The sequence below is a fragment of the Sphaerodactylus townsendi genome, linkage group LG01 (assembly GCF_021028975.2).
Source record: "Sphaerodactylus townsendi isolate TG3544 linkage group LG01, MPM_Stown_v2.3, whole genome shotgun sequence".
NCBI classification, from domain to species: domain Eukaryota; kingdom Metazoa; phylum Chordata; class Lepidosauria; order Squamata; family Sphaerodactylidae; genus Sphaerodactylus; species Sphaerodactylus townsendi.
Window position 1 is genome coordinate 143,392,208 of NC_059425.1, and position 17,880 is coordinate 143,410,087.

General features: G+C 41.6%; 1 protein-coding gene across 6 annotated transcripts in view; it reads right to left on the reverse strand.

The window, feature by feature from the left end:
• Positions 1-17,880, reverse strand: part of ADGRB3 (adhesion G protein-coupled receptor B3) — a 560,145-nt gene that overhangs the window by 47,047 nt on the left and 495,218 nt on the right. For all 6 annotated transcript variants that reach the window (XM_048496360.1, XM_048496376.1, XM_048496350.1 and 3 more), the window contains 4 exons: positions 8,670-8,820; positions 7,898-7,967; positions 5,341-5,407; positions 2,591-2,676 (listed from right to left, as the gene is read on the reverse strand). In XM_048496360.1, coding sequence (XP_048352317.1) covers positions 2,591-2,676; positions 5,341-5,407; positions 7,898-7,967; positions 8,670-8,820 — 374 coding nt within the window. The remainder of the gene's footprint in view (positions 1-2,590; positions 2,677-5,340; positions 5,408-7,897; positions 7,968-8,669; positions 8,821-17,880) is intronic.

A 17,880-nucleotide genomic window follows, 5' to 3' on the forward strand; every position in this document is an offset into this window, starting at 1 on the left:
GTCCCTACAGTTTCTACACCGAGGAAATGTCTCATGGCTAAGGGCCAGCTTGGTTCCCCAGAATGATTTTATTTAGCCCCCTAGGGGATTGACTGATTGACACAAGGAAAATTTCAGCACAATAATTTTAGTCCGTTATTAGCGTAACTTTGCTGGCAGTGAAAAGGCAATATATATTCAGTGCCAAGATTTGTGCTCTGAAAATAAAGCCACTCTTGATAACACAAATTGGCTACCCATGGCATACAATATGATGTGAGTCATGGTATATATTGAGGAGGTCAAAAATATGTCTGTCTTTGATCTTCACTAGCCTATAATGCCTCTGTTCACAGCCAGTACAGATGAATAGATGCCTTTCATTTCTTCATAACTGTATTCCTTTTAATAAAGACAGTACTTCTTATAAGGATCCTTGATCCCTGAAACTTCGACAGGAAATCTTAGGGATATGTATTGTCAAAGGCTTTCACGGCCGGAATCACTGGGGGGCTGTGTGGTTTCTGGGCTGTATGGCCGTGTTCTAGCAGAAACATCCGGAGAGAATGCTGCTAGAACACAGCCACACAGCCCGGAAACCACACAGCACCCCAATCTTAGGGATAGTTCCCATCAACTTTTTTGTTCCATTTTAGCCAATTTCCCTCCTTGTTACAGCTCTTGTCCCACAGTGGACTTTCTCCATGCAGGTTACATAGTCTTTTCGGTGGTCAAAGGGAACTCCTTTCTCCCTTGATCACCAGTGGAAAAAACTGCTAGATCCAACCCCTACAGAGGAAATGGGTATGTGAGAGAACTCAAGATCTGAGTATAATAAACCATTTGCCTATTCCATTGAATGAAAATTCACAGAGCTCCATTCAAAGAAATTCTGCAGTGTGAAGTTATTATTCATTCTGCAAACCTATCAAAGGTTAGCTTAAAACAATGATAGCTTGTGACACCTTAAGACTAACAACTGTGTTCTGGAATAAGTTTTATGACCTAGAAATCATTTTGTCAGAGTCATGAAGTATTATCCTTCGGGTTTCAAGTACATATACATACATGGATCTAAAGATTTTTAAAAATGTGTAATCAGTGGGGTAAACTAATGGGACAACAATCATGTGACATTTGGTTGTGAGAAACTGTTATCAAAGAAAAACTTTGATCAACAGAGCTCTTTTAGCATGTGAATGCAATATTCTTCACAGCATGCAAACATGTCAACTGAAGCTTTAATGCTGGAGAATGAAACTTCATTGGACATGATCCGGCCAAAGTTAAGCACAGGGAATGTTAACTGGATATTTAAATTTCTGCTACTGAAATCAGTGTGCCCTGAGCTGAATTCTCATAGACCACAAGCCTGGAAAGGATGAGAGTCATGGGAATGACTCCTGACATCCTCTTCTGATGAAAAGGAACCCAGCTTTTCCTTGACTTGTTTGCATGTAGGAGTCTCTAACCAGCTAAAGATACCACTGCGGAAGACTATTTCTGCATTAATACTCCTTACCTGAGGACACCTTATAGTGCTTAATTTTGGCCAAGCTCATGCCCATGGTTTGCAATATGGCCTTGCTTTTAATTATGGAAATGATTAAAAGCATTTCAAACAAGAGCAGAACTTGAGCAAATTACATAAAATTGAAATGATTATATATATATGTGTGTGTGTGTGTTTAGAAATCACCCACACCCACTGATACATGTATTGCACTAGAGTGAGTGACCTGTCTTCAAATCCATCTTAATTGTGATCAAGCCAGGGAGGCAAAAGGCTGCTGCATCTTTCATTTTAATGAGAAACTAGGTGGCAAAGTGGCACAAGAACGGGGAACTCCTTTGTGCAAGGGCATGATATGCTACGACTAGAGAGAAAGAGCACTGGTAATACAGTAATTTCACTTTTGTACAAATATTGTGCGTGTGTGCCTTTAAGTCACAGCTGGCTTATGGTGTCCCTGTTGGGTTTTTAAGGCAAGAGATGTTCAGAGGTGGTTTGCTACTGCCCACCTCTGAGGGAGTTGAGAGAGTTCTGACAGAACTACAACTGGCCGAAGGCCACCCAGAAAGCTTTATGTGGAGGAGAAAGGAATCGAACCTGGCTCTCCAGATCAGAGTTCACCGCTCTTAACCACTATACCACACTGGTTTTCTACACAAATATTATGCATCTTTTAAATATGTTATGTCTTGGTAATTAATAATCATATATTGCATGTTAAGGAATCCCACATTTACACATTGTATTTTAGCCAGTTTGCAGCAATTTTAAATTGGAGTGGGAGTCTATTAACTAACAAGACCTAAACAGATGCGCATCTGTTTAGTACAAATGCAGCCTAGAGATTAAGAAATCAAATAACTAAGCATTCCTGTAAAAACATTACTACAGTATGTGTGTATTTTACCTATGCTCAGTCATATTCTCTCAGTTCTGGAGATGACTAAACCTGGATATGCAGTTTGTTATACAGAGTACACAGTTTACAGAGTAAAGAAGGTCAAGGTACTGTCAAACAAATGTATGCTTGGTGAATAACCATATATATAATTGAAAACATTTGCAGTTGTCCTGAGCAACGCCCCAACGTTTGCTTACCCCGCTCTGTGTTTGAGTTTTTTATCAAGGATTCCATCTCGAGAAACAAGTTTATTAAACACCAAAATGCCAATCACCATGTTGACCTGTTGAATACAGAAGGCACAGACAAAAAACGAGTAGTTGCCATTTTATGATACTGGAAGAAAGCATCTCATCCCACCAATTTGTGAAAGCAATGTAAAAAAAAGAGCAAGAGCAAATTGCCCATGAGATGTGGCACTGATATATATGGAACAATGGTGTTGCACGGCCCTATCTTCACTGTTTGCTGCTACATGAGCCAAATAAACAGACACAAAGATTTGCCCTCCAGGTGCAAAGACTTCCACCAGATGGTGCTGAACTCATATCAGCCAAATAAGCAGCAAGGATGTGGGTTTGGATCCATAAAGCACATAAGATACCAGTTTGCATGTTGACCTTTCACTTTCATTGAAACTGGTGTGTGTGTGTGGGGGGTGGGGGAAGGATGGACAAAAGGGACACAATTCCAGGGGGGCTGGCTACTTGCCTTCTGATGCTTGGGGCAGACTATTAACATACCTCTTCTAACCCAGCTTGTGTTTCTGAATGTAAGAAAACACAGAGGGCCTTCAGAGACTCTCTACAGTTCGTTTCATCTTTTCAGTGCAATGTGATTCTGGGCAACACTACCAAGGCAGATATGCGGGTGTACAGTCCCATCCCCATCCCCCTTAGCTCTTGAGGCCCATAGGAACGTATGTCCACACAGGCATGGAAGGGCCACAGCAAGAGGTTTGCAGCAATTTATGCACAGAAAATGGCAGACCACTTCTGGAGCAGAGGAAGGGCCTTGATGATTTGTGTGTGTGTGTGTGTGTTTGTGTGTGTGTGAGTGAGTGAGTGAGAGAGAGAGAGAGAGAGAGAGAGAGAGAGAGAGAGAGAGAGAATAATGGCTATCAGAAGACCCCATCTGAGGGGCACAGAAGCAGACATTAGGCAATTATTACACACTGAAAAATAATCTGAGCTTAGTCCACTTTTAAGACTCAGACTTCATATTAGCTAAAAGTCCAAGAAAATAGCTACAACAGTGCTGATGACATTTAGTTGACCTGGACAAGTTTTCTTGTCATTTGGAAAGTATAGGTCAGGGGTGGCCAACCTATGGTCCAGATGTTCATGGACTGCAATTCCCATCAGCTCCTGCCAGCATGGCCACCCCAGTATAGGAATTTCAGTATCACGCTAAGTGTACAGTCAAAGATTAAAATTAGGGAAATGCACATTTCTGGCAAGACAACACTGTTTTCTTTTGTTTAGATAACTGAAGTTTTGAGAAGCTAAAGATTAGTATTTAAGTAGTTAGTTGCAAAGCAATCAGGCAGAGATATTGATCCTTCGGGCCTAAACATACTCTCGGAGCCAATAAATATATAGTGGGGTCAGCACCAAGACAGTTCACTTTAAAGGATTAACAAAACCAGAAGGCAGATATGCATGCATTCAGAGGAGGATCAATACACCTGCAATCTGCATTTTGGGTATGTGCTGTGTTTGCTGGGGAAAATGAATACGTGTTATAAAAACAGGTAACTAGAAGCCTCTTAAAGGACATCTTTGTTCTTTTCCCTTGCACTTCCTATGCAGGGAAGGAGAAAGTGTTTGCAAATTATCCTCTCCTTGCTTTCGTGAATTTCACCGAATAGCAATTTTCCTCTTGACCACCACACAACAAATTCCACATGGTATTTATTCATTTGAAATTTGTAGCCTTCTTGTCTCCCAAATGGAGCCCAAAGCGGCCTAATAAAGGAATTAATGTATTTATTCTTGTTTGGCATGTTAGAGGAGCTGTGCCAGGAGATCATTTGACATCCCTTTAGGAAGGGTAGCAGTGAAGAGGTGGGGAATAAAGTGAGTTGCTCTATTACCAGCCTCCTCCTAATATGAGTGGGCCCGAATAAGACAAGGGCCCCTTCCGCACACGCAAAATAATGCATTTTCAAACCATTTTCACAACTGTTTGCAAGTGGATTTTGCTATTCCGCACAGCTTCAAAGAGCACTGAAAGCAGTTTGAAAGTGCATTATTCTGCATGTGCGGAATGAGCCTAAGAGATGGCAGGTAGCCCTAAAACTGAGCTGAAAAATGTTATTAGCTGCATAAAAATGGGGGAAACCACATTTTGCAAACTCTTTAACAACCAACACTTATTTTAGTGTGACCTACTGCTTACATGGGGACAAGATGCAGCCATTTATTCGATTGCTGTTGTTCCTGCCTGAACTAACGTGATCACAGAAAAGAGCGCAGCAGAAGGCAGTTTTCATGCTAAACTACATAATTGTGTGGAAGAAATAAGCTCTGTTGCTTTTCATGAATTGTTCCTTGGTTGACTCCAGCTGAGCCTCTTGTTTTCCTTCCAGTGTGGGCAGGAATGTTCCTGTTTATTTGACAGAATCTAGAGGACACGAACATTTTAATATTGTGATTCATTACAACAGTTAAGTCATAAAATGTAATAGTCTGGAAATCTTTGGGAGTTCTCTTTCTGCTCCATGGTTATTGCATAGTACCTTTGAATAAATAGGAGCAACATCGTGTAAGAGAGACTTTATGCCCCTGTGTAATTGCATATATTCAGAATAGTCATGCAATGCAAATAAACCTGTTTTTATAACTTACAAGATGCAATCTGAGATCAGCTACTGGCTAAACACTCAGATAGACAGACATATGTTCCCATGCCTACTTAAAATACTGAAGGTGATTTTAATGTTTACCAGGACAACGGCAGCTGCAGGTCCGACAAAAGCATAAAGAAGTCCTCCTTCAAGAGACAGCCAGCAACTAGAAAGAACATTAGAAAAGAACTAATACAAATTAATAAGCTGTAGCTTCTATCTATTAAATTTCAGATTGCAGAGCATGCTGACTGACTCAATAATAGAGATGTTTAAATTGTTAAAGAATCTTCAAAACAGATTTTAAAAACCCTAAACACTTATCGCACATTTAAGTGCCTGCGCACCACAATGATAAGTAAAGTCTGAATTGGGCTTCTTCTTCTTAGTAACATGGAGCATGAAGTTCACTTCATAACAGAGGTTCTCACAGAACAATAAATGGAATGTTGGGCTACGGAGATTCCTCGGACTGAGAAGACAGAAATGTCTAGAAACTGCACTGCCTGCAAATAAGTGGGGCTTTCCCTTTCATAAACTTTAACACCCGGTCAGATTATGAGAAGGGGTAATATTCAGCAGCAATCAGAACTCATATGATTATGATATATATTGCATATTTTAAGGGAGTTGGAATATTGTTTAATTCTACATGGAAAAACATACTAATCAAGAAATGACAGTCCATTAATGCATTATTAGCTTGCATTTTCATGCTTACTTAGATTTTCAGATGAATTACCCATGATAATATTTCTCATGGCAATGCTGAGTATTTCTGGAATGTTTACCACATTTTCATTTAGATGTCTTCAGGTTATCAAAACCATGACGAAGAAGAAATCTTCTACCTGCTAGGAAACTTTTTAGGGAGCTTTTAAAGTACTAAAATGTTTTATTTTTAAAATACTTTTTCAGTTAAATATTCCAGTGCTAATTTTTCAATTTTTTTACATTGAAAGTATGTTGTAAGTATCTCCATCAAATTGAGAGACTCAATTTAAATGTGTTGATTTTTAATTGATAACCTGTTATTCTATTAGAAACAGATTATAAAACAGAAAGTCAACAGTGCAATCTAAATAATATTTTTTTTTTGGTAGTAAGCCCCACTGAACAGACCTGAGTAGGATTCTGAGCAGACTAGCTTAGGAATGCTCTGTAAGCCGTTGAGATAACTTTCATGAAAACAGATGTAGGGCTTTCTAAAAACAATGAACTTTTAATCCTTTTAAATTCTAATTGTCTCTCAAGATGTTAAATGTTTTCCATGTGGTGGAAACTTCAGTCAATTTGTTCAGCATTAGCAACAAGAATGGCAGTGTAAAATCAAGACATTTATTTATTTTACCACATTTATATCCCACTTTTCTCCCCAATGAGAGCCCGAAGCAGCTCACAACATTCTCCCTTACTCCATTTTATTCTAGCTTCTTTTTTTGCTGAGATTTGGAATATTTCTGGACTTCTTCACCATGATCCTTCAGCTTGGACCAGAAGATAGACAATACTGAAATGAACATCTGTACAAGTGCCCTTTTTAAGAAAGACTGTATGCGCAAAGGATGTTGCTTCTTGTTCTCTCAACATCTTACTTCCTATGGTTTTCTGAAGCTGATTCTCACATTCCAATTTCTTTGTAGCTACCATGAGGATGTTGGATCACATATGTAATGGTGGCTACAAGTTTCCCAGCAAGGTAAACAGCAGCTCCAAAGGGCTATTTTAGGTCAACAAAATTGTATATTACACTGAAATCCCTTCTCATGTGAGCTGAAGTCCTGACCCAAATTGATCCTATGTGGACCTGGAAAGTGCACATGGAACCAAAGTCCTAATGATAGTCCTAAGGACTTTGTACCCTGAGAACTGGTCCAGTGGTTCTACCCTATCAAAGGCCCTTTCTGCACGGGCCGAATACAGCACCCTGGGGATGGCAAAAACGTCATCCCCAGGGAGCTGTTCACATGGGGGGTGCGCGCCTCCCCAGCGGCGCAAAGCCGCTATTTCCCAACCTCGCTCCTCAAGCGAGGTTGTTGGGAAACAGCGGCTTCCAACCGCTGCTGTGTGAACGGCAGCAGCTGGAGGACGCCTCTATCCCTTCCCTCCGCTTCCCTTATTTCTGACTTACCTATTATCTCTGGTGCGCACTGTCCGGGCGCTTTCCAAGCCGTTGAGGAGCTGGGGGACACGCCTCCGCCCTGCGACTCTGGGAAGCCGGGTCGCAGTAGAGCAGGGGGCGTGTCCCCTGGGCTCGGCGACCCACCGGACAGTCGCAGGGATAGTAATACATTGTCGATATCGGGTTTAATGGCACGCAGTGTGGCGCCGTCGTCCCAGTAGTTTCTGGGACCATTCGTGTGAACGGTTCCAGGAGGATTGGGTCGGCGTCATGTACACCGACCCAACTCCCACCATGGCCATGCGGAAATGGCCTAACTCTTCTCAGCTCTGTCTTAGCAGCTGGCAACTGAGATTTTTTGTTTTCATTCTCACTGATTTCTTTTTTCAGATTTCAAGGTATCTACAATACACTGAAATAACCTACATATATGAAGATAGATCATAGTAGCACCATAGACTCAAATTTAGTGCGATTAACAGGAATGGAAGAGCTGCCAGTGAAAACAATATTTATTATTACCGAGTGACTTACTAGTTACTAGTCCCATATCCTTTTGTCTTGGTAAACCCTATTGATATTGCCACCACCAATGCTGGTAAACCTGTAAGAGAGACCCCAGTAATTATTTCCCTGATGAAAATAGGCTGTTTCTCAAAAAAACGCTCATGCCTCATTGCATTTGTTACATTTCTGAGGTTCCACAAAGCACTTTACGTTTTTCTTTCCTGCAACAGCTACTCTTTCTGAACTTGGTAGCCCACAATGGATACTGTTTCTACTGCTTAGACATGAAAAGTTGCTGCTTATTATGTTAAACAATAAAGATCAATTTCATATGGAAATAATCTTTTTAGTATTGCAACACAAATGGCCTTTGTCCATCAGGACTTTGCTGATAGCCGTGCTTCTAGTCTACCATACATCATTTTGATGTTGCTAAGTGACCAGTGAATTTGACATAGTGTACAATGAAGATTTGATGAATTTTATTCAGTGTGTTTTTTAAAAAGCTTTTGTTTTGTATTACTGTGTTTTACAGAAAGTCTGCTAAAAGTTACAGAGTAATAAACTCTCATAATCAATGGAACATTTATCATCAGCCACATCTTGAAGCAAATCAATAGAATTAAATTATACTCCTGGCTGAAATTCCATAGAAAATCTCCTAGTAGCAAAATTCAGTTTAGAACCTTTGTCATCTACTACCTGTCAGGATTACTGAAACAAACACCAATGTTCAAAATGTTACCTGCACATGAAACATGAAGTTGAACATTTTTTTAACTGAATCATAGGCACTCACCCCATCCAAGGCATAAGAAGCGTTTTCTTATGAGTCGTGTCCTTATTTTTCCAGTAACAGCCATGTATGACTGCCACGCTTCAGTCAAAACCCAACAAAACGAAGCTAAGAAGAAGAAATGTAAAAATGCAGTGGTCGTGGTACAGATGTTCTGCAGAAAAGAAAGAATGGATGTGTTGAATAAATAGGCACAATTAAATCAACAAAGGGTACCTAAATTCTAAAAGAACCAAAGAATAAACCCTGACTCTATTTCCTGTAAAGGTTGTAACTGATTTTACCGAATATATCACTGAAAAGCAGCCCTGTCAGAATGGAACCCTCTCCCAATCTGAGTGGGTACCTCTTAACATGAAGGCTGCACACATTGGTGGGAACCAGTGGACACATGCCCACCTCTCGGTACACTGAAAATATCAGAGGCCTGTTAACAAAAGGAGCAAAATAAACTTCTTTTCTCACACAAGATGATGTAATTAGTGGATTCCTGCCTGGATCTTTGTCTATGAACTGTCTCAAATGTACAGGGAAGGAACCATATCATGTCATTAAGCACACAAAAAACTGTAAATACCAGTTGCTGAGAGGCCCTACTTGAGGACAGCTGGTGCTTAAAATATGAACATAAGAACATAAGAACATAAGAACTAGCCTGCTGGATCAGACCAGAGTCCATCTAGTCCAGCATTCTGCTACTCGCAGTGGCCCACCAGGTGCCTTTGGGAGCTCACATGCAGGATGTGAAAGCAATGGCCTTCTGCTGCTGCTGCTCCTGAGCACCTGGTCTGCTAAGGCATTAGCAATCTGAGATCAAGGAGGATCAAGATTAGTAGCCATAGATTGACTTCTTCTCCATAAATCTTGTCCGGCCCTTTTAAAGCTATCCAGGTTGCGGCCATTACCACCTCCTGTGGCAGCATATTCCAAACACCAATCACACGCTGAAGAAGTGTTTCCTTTTATTAGTCCTAATTCTTCCCCCCAGCATTTTCAATGAATGCCCCCCTGGTTCTATTAGAGAAAGAGAGAAAAATTTCTCTGTCAACATTTTCACCCCATGCATAATTTTATAGACTTCAATCATATCCCCTCAGACGCCTCCTCTCCAAACTAAAGAGTCCCAAACGCTGCAGCTCTCTCATATGCGAAGGTGCTCCAATCCTTCAATCATCCTCGTTGCCTTTCTGCACTTTTTCTATCTCTTCGATATCCTTTTTGAGATGTGGCTTACCAGAACTGAACATGGTACCTTGGCGCGGCCGCGACCACGGCTTTATATAAGGGCATGACAATCTTTGCAGTTTTATTCTCAATTCCTTTCCTAATTATCCCCAGCATAGAGTTTGCCTTTTTCACCGCTGCCATGCATTGAGTTGACATTCCCATGGAACTATCAACTAAGACGCCCAAATATGTGAGTCTAAGGTTATGAACGACTTAAAATTAAGAGCAGCACACTGAGCTGCCCCTGGAAAACAAAAGACAGCCAGTGCAACTGTTGTAAAACTGTGATGGGTTGCTCTACTCCAGCCAAACGGCACTACCTGAAATTGGATTGGTCCCGCAGTTGCCTTAAGACTTATAAATCCCACACAATGCCCAACAAGGCAGATTTGGTATGGATGCTAAAAACCTCTAGAACAATTAACCTATGGAACTTCTCAAAGCTACCCTCACCCAGCCCGGAAATTCACTGAACAGCTGGGTCACCACCACACTAGTATGATAACTAACCTGTCCAAGTATGAGGTACATACAGTTGGAAGTCAGCCACTGCTTCTATCAGCTATATGTGAAAGAAAAAAAAATTCTTCGAGAATTCTATGAGCTACTCCCTTCCTCCCCGACCCCTTCTCTGACTAAAGTTGATGAAGGACTCAGCCAGACAGAAAGGGCAAAAATGGTTTCTGGATTAGTTTGCTGCTAATATCCAGCTTCCTGCTTCACACAGACTTCTAAAGTAATCATACGAAATATGAAGAAAGCTCTCATTCATTTTCTGGAAAAAATATACATACACACCCACACACTCAAAAGTATAGTTTAAACAACACAAAAACCTCTGCATTTACTTTGGTTATGGTTCCTATGCATGCCAAATGTCTGCTATTAAAGAGGTTCTTTGAACCCATCCACGGAAGCCTCTCTTTTGTCACTGCATCACTTAATTAAACTTGACACGACGGCTCATATAAGCCAGCTTGACTTCCCTGCAGAAGTACATTATGATCCATCATTTCCCCATTTTGCATTCAGTGTGGAGTCCTAAATACGGGTGGCTCTGTAATATAACATGGACTGGCACAGTAGCACTCTAGCATCAAAATAATGCTGGTAATTTAGAGGGTATTCTACATAATTTACATTTCCTGAAGCAAGTACTTGTCTGCAAGATAAAAATCCGGCAGAAATAGCCATGTTATTCAGTGGGACTTATTACCAGGAAAGTGTCCTTAGTCAAAGAGCTGTTTTTCTTTCCCTCTCCCACCCTCACTCTCAGAGTACAAGTGCCACAACCTCACATTGTCAAGGATCATGATCAAATGTTTATGTATGCAGACACAGCAGTGCATTTATAGCAACAGACAAGCTCATTTCTCAAATGGTTCATTCTGTCAGATCTAAATTAGTATCTCGTCTAATCATCAAATGGCTCTTGATTCCCTGATCCTGTGTAGAAACAGATGTATCTGCCTGTGACACTGGTGTAGCATCACGGCACAATAATTTTACACAGCACCCCAAGCATTTATTTATAGCCAAAGCCTGCTGCACTCCTCTGATCACTTCCATTGGATACGATCCTATAACCTAGATTCAAAGAGCTCCTTGCAGAAGCTGAAGGCATTTCCAGAGCAGTCAGGTGGAGAGTCTTTTGCTAGAATCCACTGATTTCCCCAGCAATTGCTCCTCCTCTCAAAAGGACCGAATAATTATCCTTTGTGGCCTCTTTCTAGTTCATAATGCACTTTCAATGCACTTTGCAGCTGGATTTTTCTGTGTGGAACAGCAACATCCACTTGCAAACAATTGTGAAAGTGGATTGAAAGTGTATTATTTTGCATGTGTGGAGGGGGCCTTAGAGAGTCCTCTGCCCCCAGGAGCAAATGCTTAGGGGTGTGTGTGTGTGTGTGTGTGTGTGTGTGTGTGTGTGTGTGTGTGTGTGTACAACCAAGCCAAGAGCTATAGTGGGAAGAAGGTGGGTAGGAATCAGGCTCCATAGCAGTGCTGACTAGCATAGCAATTTATACAAAACAGCCGATTTTAATCCGCCTGAAATTAGTGACCAAATTCTTATTGACTTTGGTGATTAAATATTTAGATCCCAACTGTGTAACTGTAAATTCGTGGCAATTACCAGAATTAGGCAGGGAATAAACAGTGAACTAATCTTACAAATAGGGTTATTTTCACATGCAGGAATAACGTACAAGAATGAAAGCAAAGAGCAGGTTGCCAGCTCCAGGTTGAGAAATCCCTGGCGATTTGGAGGTTGAGCCTTGGGGAAGACAGGCTTTGGGGAAGGGAGGAACCTCAGCATGTATTGAGCCATAAAGTCCATTCTCCAAAGTTTCTCCAGGAAAACTGATTTCTGTTGTCTGGAGATCCATTGTAATTTTGGGAGATCTCTAGGCCCTACCTGAAAACTGGCAACCATAGGGAAGAGGAAGGTTGCAAAAAGCATTTAACAGTTCCCAAATCACATCAAATTAGCTTTAAAAGTTTTATTTTTCCTAATTGGGTGAAGCATTGCAATGTGAAAGCCTGACCACATAAAAAGATTATTAGAAAGTCAATTCAGGAAACAAAAATCCAAGCCATTTATGCATATCAAAGCTATTGAGATCATGACAGTCCAGGGGCTATAGAAGCTGTGTGCCAAAATTGCACTTCAGCTGTGTGTTTTTAAAAAAAGATTCATGTGTCAAAGACTTGTTCAGCATGTGGTGGTAATTGTCTTATGATTTTCAACTGTAAACATTGCTTGTACTTATTCCACTTCTGTGGCACTAAAATATTTATATAGGCCTCAGTTTTCATTTGTTGTACTTTGTTTTGTTTTAAGATGCTATTGTTATTATATCACCCTGTTAGGGCCCTCCACTCCTCGGAGGCGGACCTCCTGGTGATCCCTGGCCCCAAAGCGATCCGGCTGGCCTCTACAAGGGCCAGGGCTTTTACAGCCCTGGCCCCTACCTGGTGGAACAGCCTTCCAGGTGAGATCAGGGCCCTGTGGGACACACAGAGTTTCCACAGGGCCTGTAAAACGGACCTGTTCCACCAGGCATTTGGCCAGCCGGGGTAACATAGAAAATCTGCTTTAATAAACATCTGGCCTCCCGTGGGCACAAGGGAGGGCGCAAGGGTGAGGGAGTACTTTTAATGCTGTCTGAAAGTATGGAAATTATATATTTATGGTTCCTTTTTAGTGGGGATTGACTGTTTTAATTTAAATGTTGTATACGATTGTTTTAACTGGTTGTATATGATTGTTGGACACCGCCCTGAGCCCTCCAGGGGAGGGCGGTATACAAATTCAAATAAATAAATAAATAAATAGTTCCTGAGTGGCTGGCCTGTTTTTAGCCACTATTTAGACACACACCGCTTGGAGCTAGGGCTACCATTTTAAGAATCAGACCACCACCACTTTCCAAAATCTCTGGGACCCCCCAAAAAAACTAACCTGTGGGGAAAGGGGAAAACCCCATATCTAGTATATTGTGTGCGCACGCAGCTTCTGTGTTCGCCCCTGTTTGATGATAAACAACAACGTTTCTCCCTTGAAATCCAAGCTACAGCTGCTCCTGAAGAGCTTTTATTTTATATTTGAAACCTCAGATGGCTTTTAAAAAAATCTTAATATTTTAAAAAATATAACTAAATGTGCACTGTTTCATCCTCTACCAATACGTTTGAAATACACACATTTGGTTTTGTATCAGCACTGATGAGAAAGAAAAAACTTGTGCCCTTTTGAATAAATAATCTACTGACAATTAAGTATCCAATACAGTGGATTCATATTAACAACCCCAAACATGAATGTCACTAATTTAAAAAGAACTTTGCCCACACTCCTTTGTTAAAGGTCACTTAGAGGCATCCTTTTATTCCATCATTACGATATAAGTCAAGAGTAAAACATTCTTAGTTACAATTATCCTTCAGGGAACAAGTATTAATTTAAATATGCATCGCCTCAATCTCAATGTCATTTGTAGTCACCTGGCAAATAAACTTTAAAAACTCTTAGTCACGCCTGAGCTCCAGTAAACCCTGGTGAATCAACATATTGACGAACTATGAGGAGAAAGGAAGAGGAAATAGAGTTCCATCATTTTGCAACGAATTGGTGTTGCCTGCTGAACCACCATGGTAGTGTGGCACAATTCATTAGGGCTTCTATTATATTTGCAATAATAGCCAATATGGACCCATCCAATAGACACAAGATTGGATGTGACAGCTTGCATATATGCAAGACTGTATGCCTGCAGGCAGGGTCTGTTGTATTTTTGTATGGTTCTTAATGAATTTTGGTGTTTTATAAAATGATAAATAAGCAACCACCTAAAGGCATTTTAGTACGGGATTGCAAATGGCTCCCAGCAATACAGGATGATGTTAACACAGAAAAAAAAGTGGCAATGCCTGGGTCATGGGCATGAGGAATTCACTCCACACAGTTATAATTTCCCTCCAATCAGCCATTTTGTAAAAGCATAAGTATGCTTTGCAGTGCAGTTTTGCAGCAAGGGACCTCTTGCCAACAGAAATCTTTCACTGAAAGATCACCAAGGAAACCTGCTCTGGAATGAATAAAATGCAAAATGCTTGTGTTAAGAAAAAAATGATGCGCTCATACACAAACCTTACCGATACAGATATAGAAAGATATGTCAGGATATTGAAAATTGCAAGGTGGTCATATGCTGGTCTAGAATGACTGGAATGTAACAGTCAGCAGAATTGTAAAGGTCGGAGCCTCTCTGTCTGGGTCTGCAGTGATTGGCATGTAACAGTCAGCAGAATTGTAAAGGTCGGAGCCTCTCTGTCTGGGTCTGCAGTGATTGGCATGTAACAGTCAGCAGAAGTGAAAAGGTCACAGGCCAGGATGATTAGATCATCTAGCTAATGATTTGCTGGACAAAACTATATAAGAAGACTGCATACCCAATTCAGTACCTCTCCTTCACCTTCAGGTTCGGGCTCAGATTGTTGTCAGAGTAGAGAGTGGATAGTTATTGTTATTTTTGTTCCTTTGAGAAACAAGAGATAAAGTATTCCTGTTGGAACTAAATCTACTGTCTGAGTGTTTCTTTTTCTTATACTGCAAGCAGTTACCTCCTGTTCTAGCAAGGGTGAGTTGGCACCTAGTCCTTTCCGCTGTGCACTAGGCCAACAATTTGGTTATGGGCCCAGTATCCTAACCACTGAAGCTAGAGAGTGTCGAGGCAGTGTGACACGATGACATCCACCATGTGCAGTTTGCCTTTTGAACGGCTGACTGCAGGGAACTACTAAGCATGGAGTGTGAACATGCAGTGCTCTCTCATACGTGAAGATGTTTGGGCTGTATTCGAGTCCCCACCCAACCCAGGCAAACAGCAGCAGAGCAGAGGGCAGGATGCCAGAGCCAAGGCGTCCATAATGTTGGCTGTGGAAAACTCCCAGCTCATCTATCTATGGGCTGCTGAGAAGGCTTCTGACCTGCTGGAAGGTGTTGTTGAAGGACCTGTATACCAGGCACGCAGACTGCTGGTTCCAAAGGTAATCTTGACCAGAGCGTTTATACAATTTGAAGCTGAAAGGGGAGGTGAAAATGTGGCCAACCATGTCCAACAACAGCTGGCGCATTACACTATCTGGTCAGGAGCTGGAAGACCAGAGGCATGACTTTCACTGAACAGCATAGGGCCTACTCATTGTACTATCTTCCTAGATGACAGCTGGGACAATTTTGTCCTATAGGTATGCAGAGCATAAAAGGGAAGATGATTTGACTCTCAGGATCTATGTGGAGGCCTGCACGGCTTCCTGGAGCTCCAGAAACAAAGAGAGTTTTGCCTTGAAGCCACAGCCAGAGAGAAGCCTGCTGTTTCCAGAGGCAAAAATGAAACCCAGCTTTCCCTGAACTGTCCAAGGTCATATGCAGTTCGGGCGTTGTTTCCGTTGTGGCTCTACTCAATCATCTTCTCCGAGAATGCCCACAGAAGGGGAGAAGAAGGGGGCCAGCTAAAGGACAATGGGGAAGAGGAAAGAAGGAGTACTACTTGGCCCGGCATTGCTGAGAACCCGATGTCCAGAGAAACCAACCCATCTGGCTCTTGGACTCTGCCTCGCTCAGAGCATGTCAGTAAAAAATGCTCATCACCTATTGACTGAGGAGTCCAAAGGCAAGTCGTAGAAGCATGTCAAAGCTTGGCCGATGGATCCCACCAGCTGCTGTTCACGCTGCAAAGGAACTGCCTACATACCATGCCTAGAGTAAAAGTTGCAAAATGTGTTGTGTGTTCCTGGACTGGATTTTTGTTTGTTGAGCCGTCCCAAGTTTAGCTGAACAAGGGATTTTTTTACAAAACTATATTTGATAGACAGGGTTGTAGCAGTATGGCCCAGAATGACATAGAGTGTGCAAAAGGTACACTCTGCGCAAGCAAAATGTATGTTATGACTGATAAAGGGCAAAATGAAAATGTACCGAATGTTTCAAGTCTAGCTAAGCCTATGCATGATGATTGTGTGCACTATCTTCTACAGAGTCCTAGGACATGCAAGTTTTGCCACCATCAAGCAGTGCTGGCAAAAGTATGTGATTTGAGTGTAAAGCCTTGCAAAACATTCCTAGACTGTTCAGTCTGTAGCGGGGTTAAGGTGAAATCCTATCCAATCCCCAAAAGAGCTACAGACGTAAATGGAGTTAAGACCATTTGAATCTAGTCCATGCAGACTTAGCTGGTCCTTTCCAATCAATGCCAAGGGAGTGCACGATATATATTTCTGCTGATTGATGATTATAGCTAAGATATCTCCTGCTTGCTGTTGAAATCTAAGGATGAAGCCTTTACAAAGCGTTTAAGGAATGGGTCTCAATGATTGAACGGAGGTTCCCTCACAAGGTGGCTTGCCTGCAATCTGACAGAGGCTGTTAGTTCATGGGGAACAAAGGCAAAACATGGCTTACAAAGAAAGGTATTAGCCACAGGAGAACAAATCCGTTCAGCCCATTGAAAATGGCGTGGCTGAGAGGGAGACTAGAGCATTCTTCAAACAATGCTTGGGATTGCATGATAAATGATGCCAAGGTTCCATTCCATTTCTGGGAGAGGCTGTCTTAGCTGCCACACATGTAATAAACATGTTGTAGAGTTCAAGTGATCAATGAAACACCATTTTTTCAAGAATGTTTGGGCAAAAGGCCTTCCCTGAAACACCTTAGAATATTTGGGAGTTTGCTAACGTCCTCATTCCCCAGACAGCAACGGAAAAAAAGGACAAAAGAAATGGCAGAGACTGGCGCTTTGTAGGATATGCAGCAGGAATACCAAAGGCATATAGATTTTCATTGGGTCATTGAAGAATCGTTATCTCACGCAGTGCCAACTTTCAAAAGCATACAGGTTGGGGACATGTGCATCAAAACTCTGAAGTGTTCTTACCACCAGTAAGCCATGACACAAAGCAATACCTAGTGACGAAGCATCACAACCCCCACTCCCTGTTCAAGGTCACAACATCTGCTCCAGAGCCTTAAGCAACAACAACAGAACAGTGATAGTGATCAGGAAGGAAGCTTCAGGGAGAGGAGGGGGCTGGAGCAAGAGCTGGAGAAATAGCCATAACACGCAGATCCAGACCTAGAGCAAAATAAAGGCATACCACCAAAAGGTTTATGGTACAAAGAAGTAGAGAGTGTGCCAATTAGGGACATGGTGAACCACCAAAGGTTTCCCATGATATGTTAGAAATGTCCACCCTGAGGAACAGGAAAAATGGAATCAGGCTATGGGACAATGAGTTTGAATCCTTGGTGAACTTTAAAAAGTGTTTAACATTGCTTGATAAAACCTACTGGATAAGCCGATCATAGGTGCAAAGATGATGGGTATACAGGCGTGAAATCCTATGCCCGGATGGGATCTTGCAAATATAAGCAAAGATTAGTCGCGACAAGGCTTCCTCTCAAACAAAGTTTGACAGTTATGAT